Raw genomic sequence first — 12,105 nt, 5'->3', positions numbered from 1 at the left:
AGTTTACTGTCTAATTGAACTGAGTAAGGCTGAAGATTGATAAATTCTTACTTCTTTGTTGTTGTTGTGGTTGTTGTTGCTGCTGTTGTTGTTGTTGATTGCTATTCGACCCAGCAGAAGTTTTACCCAATGCAGGCTGGTTTTTGCTTACAGCAGCTCCCGATACTAAACCTGTTGTGCTAGAAGCAGCGGTACGTCTATCCTTCACCTCCGGTTTATCTTTTTCATCGTCGGATTCGGATGAGTTAACCGGAGAAAATATACTCTTTTTCTTGGCCTTTGTTGCGGGGGCAGTCAGCGCTGGACTTGGTCCTTTCTTAGCAATTGGCGGATTTATTTTCGGTGGTTCTTTTGCTAAAACGCCCACTTTAGCTGCCGCCTTGGTCATCGGAGTCTGTTTATGCTGCTGTTGCTGTGAATGATGTTGCTGCTGCTGCTGTTTGATAACCGAAGGTGGAACCTTTCCACCTGTAATCGGGGGAACTATTGCCTGCGGAATGTTTGCTTGGGACGAGGTTGTCTGTTTTTCCTGCGCTCTACGTTTAGCAGCTTCCGCTTGCTGTACCTTCTTTTGTACAACTGGAGCAGGTTTTGTTTCGACCGCGGAATCGTCATCGGTAGTGGAAACCGAGCCTTTTGAAGCTTTTCGCTGTTTGTTGTTAGCGCCTGTTTTTGAAGCAGTTTTATCAGAATCTTTTGTTGCAGTAGCTGCTGCTGCGGCAACCATCGCTTTTGATGCTGATGCCGTCGTTTCGGAGCTACGACGACGGATTACTTTCTCGTTTGTTTTATTTGGAACTGCAAAAGAAACGCCTGTGTAAGCATATAACTTGTTGCGGTTTATTCTATTCAATTTACCATTCGCGTTGCTGTTGTTTGTGCTGTTCCTAGTGGCAGGTGCTTCCTGAGAGCTAGAAGAATCACTTTCACTGCTGGAACTTCCGGAATCGCTGCCACTAGAACTGCTGTCGCTCGAACTTGAATCCGATGAGCTGGCGCTGCTGGATTCCGTGCTACTTGTCGACTGCAAAGCAACGGCGTATTATCTTGAACCAGATATTTCTCTACAATAGGACCTATTACCTTTTTTCGGGGTGGCATGATCCTAAATCCACAGCGAACTTAAACACTAATAGTAAACAGAAACAAACGCAAAAACAACGAAAACCCTTCACCTAAACAGCTAATGAAAATGTTGCAAAGGAAAACGATATGTTACAAACGCGAACAAAAGTACACAACTCTAAGATTGGAACAACGTTTTGAGCTCAGTTGTATGAATAGCAATGTTTGTTATTCGCAGATATCGTAAAATAACACAAAATTTTCACAAAACACTTGGAAGAATTTTAATTTTATTGTTTACGCGTCCGTCCAATCTGTCAAACTAAATCAGGGCTGCCAGAAGGCAGGTGCAAGAAACTTTTGTACGTAATTCTAACAATTCAAACAAAGTACTAATTATTAGGCAAACAGTTTAATGAAATTAATGAAGTCTGCCAAATAACTATGAAATTTGTAAATATATCAATACAAAGCTTCATTATAAAGCTTGCATAACAACTAGCAATTTGGCGCTACTGAAGACCTGACAACTGTAACAGTGAAGGTAAATAAATACCCGTCGGTGAAATTATTAGTAATAAACCTATTACACGTTGGAACGCTTCTGTTCAACCTTAATATAAAAAAACATCGTTTAGCCCTACACACTCTTTTTTTTCTGGAAACCAGCAAAATTTCGCTGAACTTTGCCAAGCTGTAAACTCAGCAATTCATCCAGCATAATAAAATTTTGCTGTTTATCCAGTCAAGTAAAATTTCACTCAATTGACAGCACATACTGTAACTTCAGCAAACATGAATTAAATTATTGAATAATCAGCAATAAAATTTTGCTGTACATTTAGCAAAGCAAGGTACATTACGGCGAGCAAATCAATGTGTCAATGCTGTCATTGGTAAAATCCGCTAAACCGCTGCGAAGCTCTTACGGGATCATAACTAAGTTACTGATAGCGACCATAGCTAAATGAGTAAAAGGTGTTGCCTGAGAGAAACATGGTTCCCTTACTCTTACTGGTTAACCAGCAGAATGTACCTTGCTTTGCTAAATGTGCAGCAAAACTTTATTGCTGATTATTCAGTAATTGAATTCATGTTTGCTGAAGTTACAGTGCTGTCAATTGAATGAAATTTTACTTTACTGGATAGACAGGAAAATTTATTTTGCTGGGTGAATTGCTGATTTTACAGCTAGGCAAAATTTAGCGAAATTTTGCTGGTTTCCAGCAAAAGTAAATGAGTAGCATGTCGACGTACCCGCGCACTTCCCAACAAACAATTTTGCTGATTAACGGCTTGTTAAGCTATAGTTTAGTCGAAACTTAATAGTTGAATATGTTGTAAATCAACAAAATTATTTTTTGAGTTCTATATGTTTTTCGCGAAAAATTTGGTCGCAATCAATAATACGTTATATTCTGGAAAAGAGAGAATCAGAGAGGCTTTTGATTACGGTGTGAGACTACTTCGGCAGGTTTTTGCCTTCATGCTTCATGCAAAACCTGAAAAAGAACAATCTACCTACCTTCCCTACCTGGCAGCAAATCGCACTACTGCAGCAGCGTTTGCTTTTTGGCAGGATTTGCATCAGAATGTGAATCCGGACTTTGCCAACTTCGTCATGCCTTTCGGAAGGGAACATTTTGAGGAGTTGTTAATTAACGAAGAAAAGAGAGTTATCAATAGGAACATGAGTAAAACTGATAAGGATAGACAAGATGTGGATCCGCCGACCTTGGACAACGAGAAGGAAGCTTGTAAAGAGTTTAAAAGCCACGAAGTAGCTAGAAACGAACTAGTTAAACGGACTCATTTACCCAGCCTGCATCAGGATTTACTGCCTTGATTATAGCAGCTCCTTAATTAATCGTACAAAACTCTTTTTCGCATCCTACTTGATGAGGTTGTAAGAAACTGTTCACCTTGCGTTAAATCCTGGCCAATTTTAATTAAGTCTATTTGAATATTCTGTTTATAGACTTGAAGGCGGCGTACGATTGTTGGCTAGTGGTGGGAAACTTATCGATACTTATCGATAATATCGATAAATGCTGGTCATCGATACTATCGTCAATTTTTTGACGTTAACGATAATTATCGATATTATAAGGGTGAGCACAAGTCAGTGCGGCTGGTTACTGGAGGAGACTCAAAAGAAGGAGACCTCACCTACCCTACCCCAGGAGTTGCTTTTGCCGCTAGGTATTTGTTAGGTGCTGTTATTCGACAAGATTTAGCATTGTTGGGGGTGGTGTAAAGGTTCGCCCCGGGTGTCACTGAGTTTCTGAGAAATAATGGTAACTAAAAAGGTATTGATAGTTTTAAGTTTCCTAAGAACAGATGAATTCGACAACTTAGAACTTTAAAAAAATATCCAAACTTTTTGCACCATCTCATAAAAAGAAACGAAATTGTAATAAAATGCATTTTCTTTGGCTTGCCAAGTCTTATAATATGATGGACATGTATAGCGACAGTCTATTGGTAATTCTCTGGTAATTGTTTAGATTAACTTGGAACTGTTTAAGTTTAAAGTATCTGTTACCCAGCAAACAATTTGCAGTTCCACTAAAAACCCAAATCAACGAAATTGTTGCGCCAAAAAAGTATCCTGGTTTATACAGGGGGTAGACAAAATAATTGAGATAAATAAAATTCTCTCGAATTTTAAATGGCCAGAACTCTACAAAAAATGAATCAATTTTGATGAACGGTTTCATTTCACTGGAAAACAGTATTATACTAGTATTACTTGGGAACTTGGTGTGACCAACCTACACCGAAAATGCTTCGGATTTCAAGAGTGTGTGTCAAAGTGCAACGCATAGTACGTTTTAGGCAACTAAATTGTCTATCTAAAATAGTTCATTAAAAAAAATCTGAGATCACCGATATTTTCTAAAATCATTTTTTGTTTTTAAAATTATATGTTTTTCAGAGTAGGATCTTTAACTCATTTTTTTATATTTTTTTGAAGGAAAGCTCAGATAATTTTTACTAAGATATATTGATTCATAAGAAAAAGGTTCAAATACAGTTAGGTTTTCTTATGCGGGGGATACATGCCTCGTGAAAAAACCATGTTATTACAGAAATCCGCTTGATAAACCGTGCGTAAAAAAACCACGTTAATTTGAAAATCTGCATAAATAACCATATAAAGAAAATCCGCGTGACAATAATCTGACCTTTTTAAATGTTAATCCAGATAAATTTTCAACCGCATGATTGGATTGCAAAGTTGCTTGGTTTAATAAGACCTACACACCCACAATGTTCGATTGAATTCTGCTAGAGTGCTGCAAGCTCAAAGAAAATTAGTACCCAACAGGGAAAAAAACCGCCAAAATCAACACCCATACTTAATAAATTCATACCTCGATGATTCCTTGGCGAATTTTCAATCTTTTGCTACCAATGAACCCGAAATAAATTCTGATTTATTGACAACATATAAACCTAAGTGAACCAGAATGTCAGAAAAAAATCTACGCGTTGCAAAAATGTACACTTTGGCACACACTCCGGAAATCCGAAACATTTCCAGTGACCCTTGGTCACGTCCAGTTCTCAAGTAATACTAGGAAACTAGGACAGTTTTCCAGTAAAATGAAACCTGTTTTGTCAGAATTGATTCATTTTTCGTGAAGTTTTGGCCATTTAAAAATTGACAGAATTTTGCCTGCTTCAATTATTTCCCTTATTATACAACCTTCAAAATGAACTTCGGCTTGAAACTACTCCGTAGGAAGCACTCTCGGCGTAAAACCCGAAGACTTTCCAAAACAAACTGTTTAACTCGTCCGCTTGTTTGAATTTTCATTCGCAGTATCGTAAGATTTGTCATTCAAGGCCTTAACACAATGGATACGTTGTGGCTGCGTTTGCGGCAATTTGACAGTTAGCCCATACATTTACAGTCACATTGACGTCAACGCAACGCAAACGTATCCATTCTGTTTGGGCCATCTCTGTCTGTCTTATATAGTAAAATTGCATTTGTCGAATAACGTTTGCGGTAAAAAAATGGACAAAAATTGCCGATTTTTCATGGGTTTACCTTTAATCACACCGACGAAACTACTCATGCATCATCAATCATAGTAACCCATGAGTTAGCAAAAAAAAATTGACAGCTCTATCAGTCAAACTCTAACTGGATGACGAAAAAAGTGAAGCTACTCCGTTCAGAAGTGTGCGCGTTCAAAAAAACGGTACCCCGCCGCGTCAAAAACGAACATCGTGGGGCACTTTGTGGACGCCGGGTATGCCGGTTCTGGCATCTACAGGCAATGACGCAGCGACAGCGGTTAAATAAGATGGTCAAGTCGATTTTCCCGGCGAATCGCGACGCGACAATGGCATTGGACGGCTAGACCTATCTCACCCTGGATGGCAACGACTAGCAGGGCTCTTCGTATTTTACCTCCCCCACAAAGGAAGTGAGCACCGAGGTAAAGTTTATTCCACAGACCAAGTTCCCCAAGAAGGTGCGGCTGTGGCTGACAATCAGTGAGAAAGGGATGTCAAAGTTGCTCTTCTTTCGCTCCAGGCTAGCCGTGAACGGGGAAAATTATAGTACGAAGTGCCTGACAGAAGTTGCGTCGTTCATCAAGAAATACCATAAGCGCGAAGACACGGTGTTCTGGCCAGATTTGACGTCGGCCAACTACTCGAAGCGATCGTTGGAGGAGATGGAGCGGCTGAATATCGATGTGGTACCGAAGTCGGCGAATCCGCCCAATGTTCCCCACCTGCTTCCTGTGGTGACCACCCTAGAATACAACCCTGTCTGAACAACTGGCTGGCTCAGTGTTCTGATGCAGAGAATAAATCAGTTTATAGTTGACTGTCGAAGAGTACACCTCGCGTTTTATTTACTAGCGTATCACCAGTCCCGTTAGCTTTCACAGTTATTTTAGTGGCGACGAGGAAATCGGTTTTTTCTTTCTTAGAAATTCGCGTGTGTACGAACGGTTTCTTTGGTTTTGCGACAGTGTTTCCGTAGCCTACGAACAGTTTTTTTCCGGCGTTAAGTTTGCTGGTGAAGTGGTTTCGCGGCGTTCAGTTTGCCGAAAGTTTGTTTCCCGCTGGAGTGAAAAGCGACAGAAAAATTAAAAAAGTTTTGCCCCGCCAAGTGTTTGCGGAGAGCTAGTGTTGAAAAGCGGTAGTAGTGTTTTTCCGCAAAGTAATAAAAATCATAAAAAAAAAAAAGTTTATCCTGGTAAATCAGGTTTGTTTTACTTTTAACAAGTTTTTTGATTTTAATCAAACAGGTTTGCGTCAACGACCACGTAAGTTTTTGCACAGTTTATCTTGTTTTAACAGCATGTTCAAAGTGCGATTGTAAGCCTTTTTCGACTGTTTAGCACGCAGGAGGAATTGCGCTTCATTTTGTTTTTTACCGTGATCGGATAGGCAAAAGAGCCATTTTTGATTTTGGCAAAGTTTATGCTGCACTACCATAATCAAACAGCAGCATATTAAAGTTTTGCATGTAAGTTCTGTTTGATTCAGCACTAACACTAATCATCGGCGGCATTTTTTTGTCTGCTTCATCGCACCGCCGAAACAAATCGTATTCTTGCTTGTGTTTTTCGTTCCGCACGAAGCGGAATAGGCAAAAGTGTTTTGTTGTTCACAGCTGTTTTTTTTATGTTGAGTTGTGTGGAGATCAAAATCAGTTTGTTTTGATTTGATCGCACCAGTGAAATATACACTGAAAAAAAATATTTTTGTAATTTTGCACACTAGTACAAGTTTTAGTTTGTCAATTTTTTTTAATTTTTTTTTCTTCATCATGTCAAGTATGCCGTTAGTGAATCAAATCGAGCCGTACGTTCCTGGTACTATTCCGTTTGCGCAGTTTTTGGAGCAGTTGGACTGGGTGTTTGCGCATCATAAAGTGGTTGATCCGGCGGAGCAAAAAGTTTCTTTTCTCGCTACCTGTAGCAGGGAAGTCTACAGCGAGATAAAGCTTCTTTTCCCTGGCAAGGATTTGAAAGCTTTATCGTTTAAGGAGATTACGGATGCTCTTAAAAAACGGTATGACAAGACGGAAAGCGATTTGATCCATCGCTACAGATTCTACAAACGCGAACAAGGGCCGAATGAAACAGCTGTGGATTTCATACTAGCTGTTAAGCTCCAAGCAGAGTTGTGTGAATTCGGACAGTTTAAGGATATGGCGATTCGCGATAAGTTGGTTTGTGGAATCCGCGATGAGGAGCTACAAAGGCGTTTGTTTGATGAGGACGATCTAACCTTGGCGAAAACGGAGAAACTCATCACGAATACGGAAGCAGCAGGAGAGAGGGTGAAAATAATCTCTCGAGATTCCAGTTCGCGCCGTACGAGCGTGTTGAACAGGCTTGGGAATCGGGACAATCGGTCTGATTTCCGAGATCGCTCGCGTGGACGGAGTCGTCAGCCTAGCAGAGGAAGGAGCAGAAGCCGATCAGTTTCGTTTGACCGTAAAAATCGTTCCACTTCAAAGTTACGAAATCTGTTTTGCAATTTCTGTCGTAGAAAATGACATACACGTCGTTTTTGTTACGACTTGAAAAACAAGAAAAAGTCAGTGAAGTTTGTCGAATCTCCAGCAGCAAAGCCAAAATTGAACGAGTATCAGAAAAGTTTGAGACGTCGATTGAATAGATCCGTCTCGGATGACGACGACATGGACTGTTTGATGATATCATCAGTCAATAGAATCAACGAACCGTGTTTCCGTAACGTTTTCGTTGACGACTTGCGGTTGAAGATGGAAGTTGACTGTGGCGCTGCAGTCTCCGTCATCAGTTTGGAGATGTACGAGGGAGAATTCGATCACATACCTTTAGAGACGTGCGACAAGAAATTAGCAGTGATCAATGGCAGTAAGTTGAAGGTGGAAGGAGAAATAACAGTAAAAGTTGAGTTTAACGGCCAAGCGAAAACTGTTCAACTGATCGTTTTGCGAAGTGGAAGTTGCTTCACACCTTTGTTGGGACGAGACTGGCTGGATGTATTCATTCCTGACTGGAGGAAGGCGTTTGGAAGCAGCATCAATCAACTGGCAGTTTGCCCGGACCAGATTGTTGCAGAGATACAGAGTAAGTTTGCCAATGTTTTTGATAAATCTTTATGTACGCCAATTAAAGGGTTCGAAGCAGATCTAGTTTTAAAAGATCATACACCGGTTTTTAAGCGTGCTTATGACGTTCCATACAGGTTGAGGGACAAGGTTTTACAGCACCTCGACTGTTTGGAAAAGGATGGAGTCATAACACCAATAGATTCGAGCGAGTGGGCGTCACCCGTAATTCAAGTGGTGAAAAAGGACGGTGGCATTAGGATGGTTATTGATTGTAAAGTTTCTATCAATAAAGTTTTGATTCCTAATGTGTATCCACTCCCACTAACACAGGATTTGTTTGCTTCTATGGCTGGCGCGAAGGTTTTCTGTTCTCTTGATCTGTCTGGTACGTATACACAGCTATTGTTGTCAAAAAGGTCAAGAAAAATCATGGTGATTAACACAATCAAAGGTTTGTTTACGTACAACCGTTTGCCACAGGGTGCTTCTTCAAGTGCGGCTATATTTCAGCGGATCATGGATCAGGTTTTGAAGGATATCGAAGGAGTTTACTGTTACTTAGACGATGTTTTGATAGCAGGCAAGGACTATTCGGACTGTGTACGGAAGCTTAATTTGGTCTTAGAGCGTCTTTCTAATGCCAATATTAAGATTAATCTGCAAAAATGCAAATGGTTTGTTTCAAGTTTGCCATTCTTGGGTCACATTTTGAGCGACAGAGGTTTGTTGCCGTGCCCGGAAAAGGTCGAGACTATTCGGAAAGCTAATATTCCGAATAATGTTTCTGAACTGAAGGCATTTTTGGGTTTGGTTAATTACTACGGGAAGTTCATACCCAATTTGTCCTCACGCCTCAGCTGTCTGTATCGTTTATTAAAAAAAGACGTTAAGTTTGTCTGGGACTCAGAATGTAGTCGAGTGTTTGAAGACTGTAAACAGGCGTTGCTGAGTTCAAAGCTGTTAGAGTTTTATGATCCGAGGAAACCTGTTGTCGTTGTAACAGATGCATGTAGTTATGGGTTAGGCGGCGTAATCGCACATCAAATCAAGAATGAGGAAAGACCTATTAGTTTTGTTTCTTTCAGTTTAACAAATGCACAAAAATCCTACCCAATTTTGCACTTAGAAGCGTTGGCAGTTGTTAGCACCATCAAAAAGTTTCATAAGTTTCTTTTTGGCAAAAAGTTTACTGTGTATACTGATCATAAGCCATTGATTGGAATTTTCGGGAAGGAAGGAAAAAATACGTTGTTTGTGACGCGTCTGCAGAGATATGTAATGGAACTGAGTATTTACGATTTTGACATTGTTTACAGGCCGTCAACAAAGATGGGCAACGCAGATTTTTGCTCACGATTTCCTCTTCCTGAAAATGTTCCTTCAAGTCTGCAAAAGGAATACATAAAGAGTTTGAATGTTTCCAATGAGTTTCCGTTAGACCATGCTTTGATTGCGAGTGAATCACAAAAAGATCCGTTTTTGCAAAAAATTGTTTACTACATGAAGCATGGTTGGCCACAGAAGTTAGATCGAAGTTTTTTAGATGTATACGCACAACACCAATACTTGGAAGTAGTAGAGGGTTGTTTGCTATACCAAGACCGTGTCGTTATTCCTGATAGTTTGCAAAAGAAAATTCTGCGTTTACTACATAAAAATCACTCAGGAATAACCAAAATAAAGCAGATGGCCAGAAGAACAGTTTATTGGCATGGCATGAGTATTGACATTGAAAATTTTGTTAAAACTCGTTCTGTGTGTTGTCAAATGAATGTTGTTCCAAAGCAGGTACCACATTCTAACTGGATCCCTACAACAAAACCGTTTACCCGCATTCATGCGGACTTCTTTTATTTCGACAAAAAAGTTTTCCTGGTCATTGTCGACAGTTTTTCAAAATGGCTTGAAGTTGAGTACATGAAGTTTAGTACAGATGCCAGGAGTGTGAAGTCGAAATTTATCAGCGTTTTTGCTAGATTTGGGTTGCCGGACGTAGTTGTTACGGACGGAGGACCGCCGTTTAATTCTAAAGAACTTGTTGATTTTTTTCAGAAACACAGTATCAAGGTTATGAAAAGTCCTCCGTATAACCCCTCGAGTAACGGACAAGCAGAACGTATGGTAAGAGTGGTAAAAGAAGGTTTGAAAAAGTTTTTGTTGGATCCGGAGATGGCTAGTTTGAACACAGAAGATCTGGTGTCATATTTTTTGTTTGGTTACAGGAATACATGTTTAGAAGGTAGTAGTTCTTTTCCTTCAGAGAGACTGTTTAGCTTTAAACCCAAAACGCTGTTGGATTTAATCCATCCTAGGAATAGTTTTAGGAATCATCTGACGAAGCGTGATAATGTGGATAAATCTGTGTATAGCTATAATACCAAAGATTATCATAAACCTGACTGGATTGACAAGTTGCGCCCAGGAGATCTAGTATACTTTAAAAATTTCAAACCTACTGACATTCGACGATGGCTTGAAGCAAAATTTTTAAAACGTGTTTCCTTAACAACTTTTCAGGTTTCCGTCGGAGGTCGGGTGTATCTGGCGCACCGCAATCAGCTGAAGCTGGTTGGAGCTCGCAGAAATCGTCACGGTTTGATTTTTGCGAGGGAGGAAGGAAGGAGTGTTAACCGGAAAAGAGCGCGCGATGACGATGACGATGAAAGCGTTGACGACGATGCTGGCGGATTCCTTGGTTTCGCAGCAGATTCGTATATCTACCGAGGCACATCTGACGATCATCCAATGGTTTGTGATTCGGAAGGTGGCGGCACATCGGCGTGTTTACCGCCTGAGGAAGTTGATCCCCAGGAGGGCCCATCTACGCGACAGTGGTCGCAATCGAATCAACCGTCAAGTTCGAGTTGTCATCCAGAAAGTTTGCGTCGCTCTAGTAGACCGAAGCGTCCTAAAAGGGATGTCGATTTTATATATTAAAACTAACATAAGTTTGAGTTTGTGGCAGTATTGTTTCGCCACTATCTGGAAAAAAAGTTAAAGCGGCAGTCATGTTTAACCGCATTCAAAAAAAAAATGAATACCTACATGGCAGTGAAGTTTGGCCATTTTCAGAAAAATATTGTTTAAACTAAAGGGGGGAGAACTGTGGTGACCACCCTAGAATACAACCCTGTCTGAACAACTGGCTGGCTCAGTGTTCTGATGCAGAGAATAAATCAGTTTATAGTTGACTGTCGAAGAGTACACCTCGCGTTTTATTTACTAGCGTATCACCAGTCCCGTTAGCTTTCACAGTTATTTTACTTCCCATCGAGAATTTCTGGAAAAACTTGAAGCGCAAGATCTATTCCAACAATTTTGTCGCGAAAACGGAGGAGGAATCAATAAAAAAACGAAGAAAGAGCTTAAAAACATGGCTACACGCATGTTTTCGTCCGCCATGGCGAATGTTCCGGTTAACTGCCGGAAGGCTGCACGCAAGGACGTAATATTTTTTTGTGAGGAAGCTAACATGATAACCTTCCATGGGAAATTTATCCAACTATATTTTTTGTCATAGTTTTTTTTATCACCATCTGAAATAGTTTTTTTTTCATCACTATCTGGAAAAAAATTTTTTTACCGCAAACGTTGGCTGTCAAATTATCGATACTTATCGATAAGAGCCCCGGAATTATCGATTGTTATCGATGTCCGTCTTGGGCGATATTTCCCATCACTAATTGTTGCGATCCAATTGGCCGCAATATCGATGGCTCGATTCTTCAAAAATAGACACTTTTTACCAGAATGTGTTTTTACCAGAGCATGTTTAATAGTTTAAACTTAAAGACATAAAATAACAATACATTTACACAATATACTTACTTTATTTTTACGGAGACAGGTCGTTACCGACTGACTGCTGAATTCATAAGGGGCCATGCACATACCACGTGGACAGATTTTTAACGATTTTGAATCCCCCCTCCCTCCCCTCCGTGGACAACTGCCCATATATA

At 40.2% G+C, this 12,105-nt stretch overlaps 2 protein-coding genes across 4 annotated transcripts in view; one reads left to right on the top strand and one right to left on the bottom strand.

Moving 5' to 3' along the window:
* LOC129730153 (histone acetyltransferase KAT7) overlaps positions 1–1,373 on the bottom strand; it is a 177,071-nt gene extending 175,698 nt beyond the window's left edge. For all 3 annotated transcript variants that reach the window (XM_055689246.1, XM_055689248.1, XM_055689247.1), the window contains exons 1-3: positions 1,084–1,373; positions 859–1,024; positions 52–798 (exon numbers count right to left, since the gene is read on the bottom strand). In XM_055689246.1, the coding sequence (XP_055545221.1) occupies positions 52–798; positions 859–1,024; positions 1,084–1,101 (931 nt within the window). In that variant the 5' untranslated portion in view covers positions 1,102–1,373. The remainder of the gene's footprint in view (positions 1–51; positions 799–858; positions 1,025–1,083) is intronic.
* A 5,085-nt stretch (positions 1,374–6,458) lies between these two features.
* Positions 6,459–11,232, top strand: LOC129732322 (uncharacterized). Its single transcript, XM_055693127.1, has 2 exons — positions 6,459–8,159; positions 10,661–11,232. The coding sequence occupies exons 1-2, from the start codon at positions 8,070–8,072 to the stop codon at positions 11,078–11,080; spliced, it is 510 nt and encodes a 169-aa protein (XP_055549102.1). The 5' UTR covers positions 6,459–8,069; the 3' UTR covers positions 11,081–11,232.
* The last annotated feature ends 873 nt before the right edge of the window (positions 11,233–12,105 follow it).

This window comes from Wyeomyia smithii, chromosome 3, assembly GCF_029784165.1.
Source record: "Wyeomyia smithii strain HCP4-BCI-WySm-NY-G18 chromosome 3, ASM2978416v1, whole genome shotgun sequence".
Taxonomy (NCBI): domain Eukaryota; kingdom Metazoa; phylum Arthropoda; class Insecta; order Diptera; family Culicidae; genus Wyeomyia; species Wyeomyia smithii.
The sequence above is the reverse complement of the archived record's forward strand: the minus strand, read 5'-3'. Positions and strand labels throughout refer to the sequence as shown.

Excerpts from the sequence above, each read along its gene's own strand:
- LOC129732322 (XM_055693127.1), top strand. The coding sequence starts at position 8,070 with ATGTATTCATTCCTGACTGGAGGAAGGCGTTTGGAAGCAGCATCAATC. Across the intron at positions 8,160-10,660 it reads GATTGTTGCAGAGATACAGA|GTTTCCGTCGGAGGTCGGGT; the intron begins GTAAGTTTGCCA and ends ACAACTTTTCAG.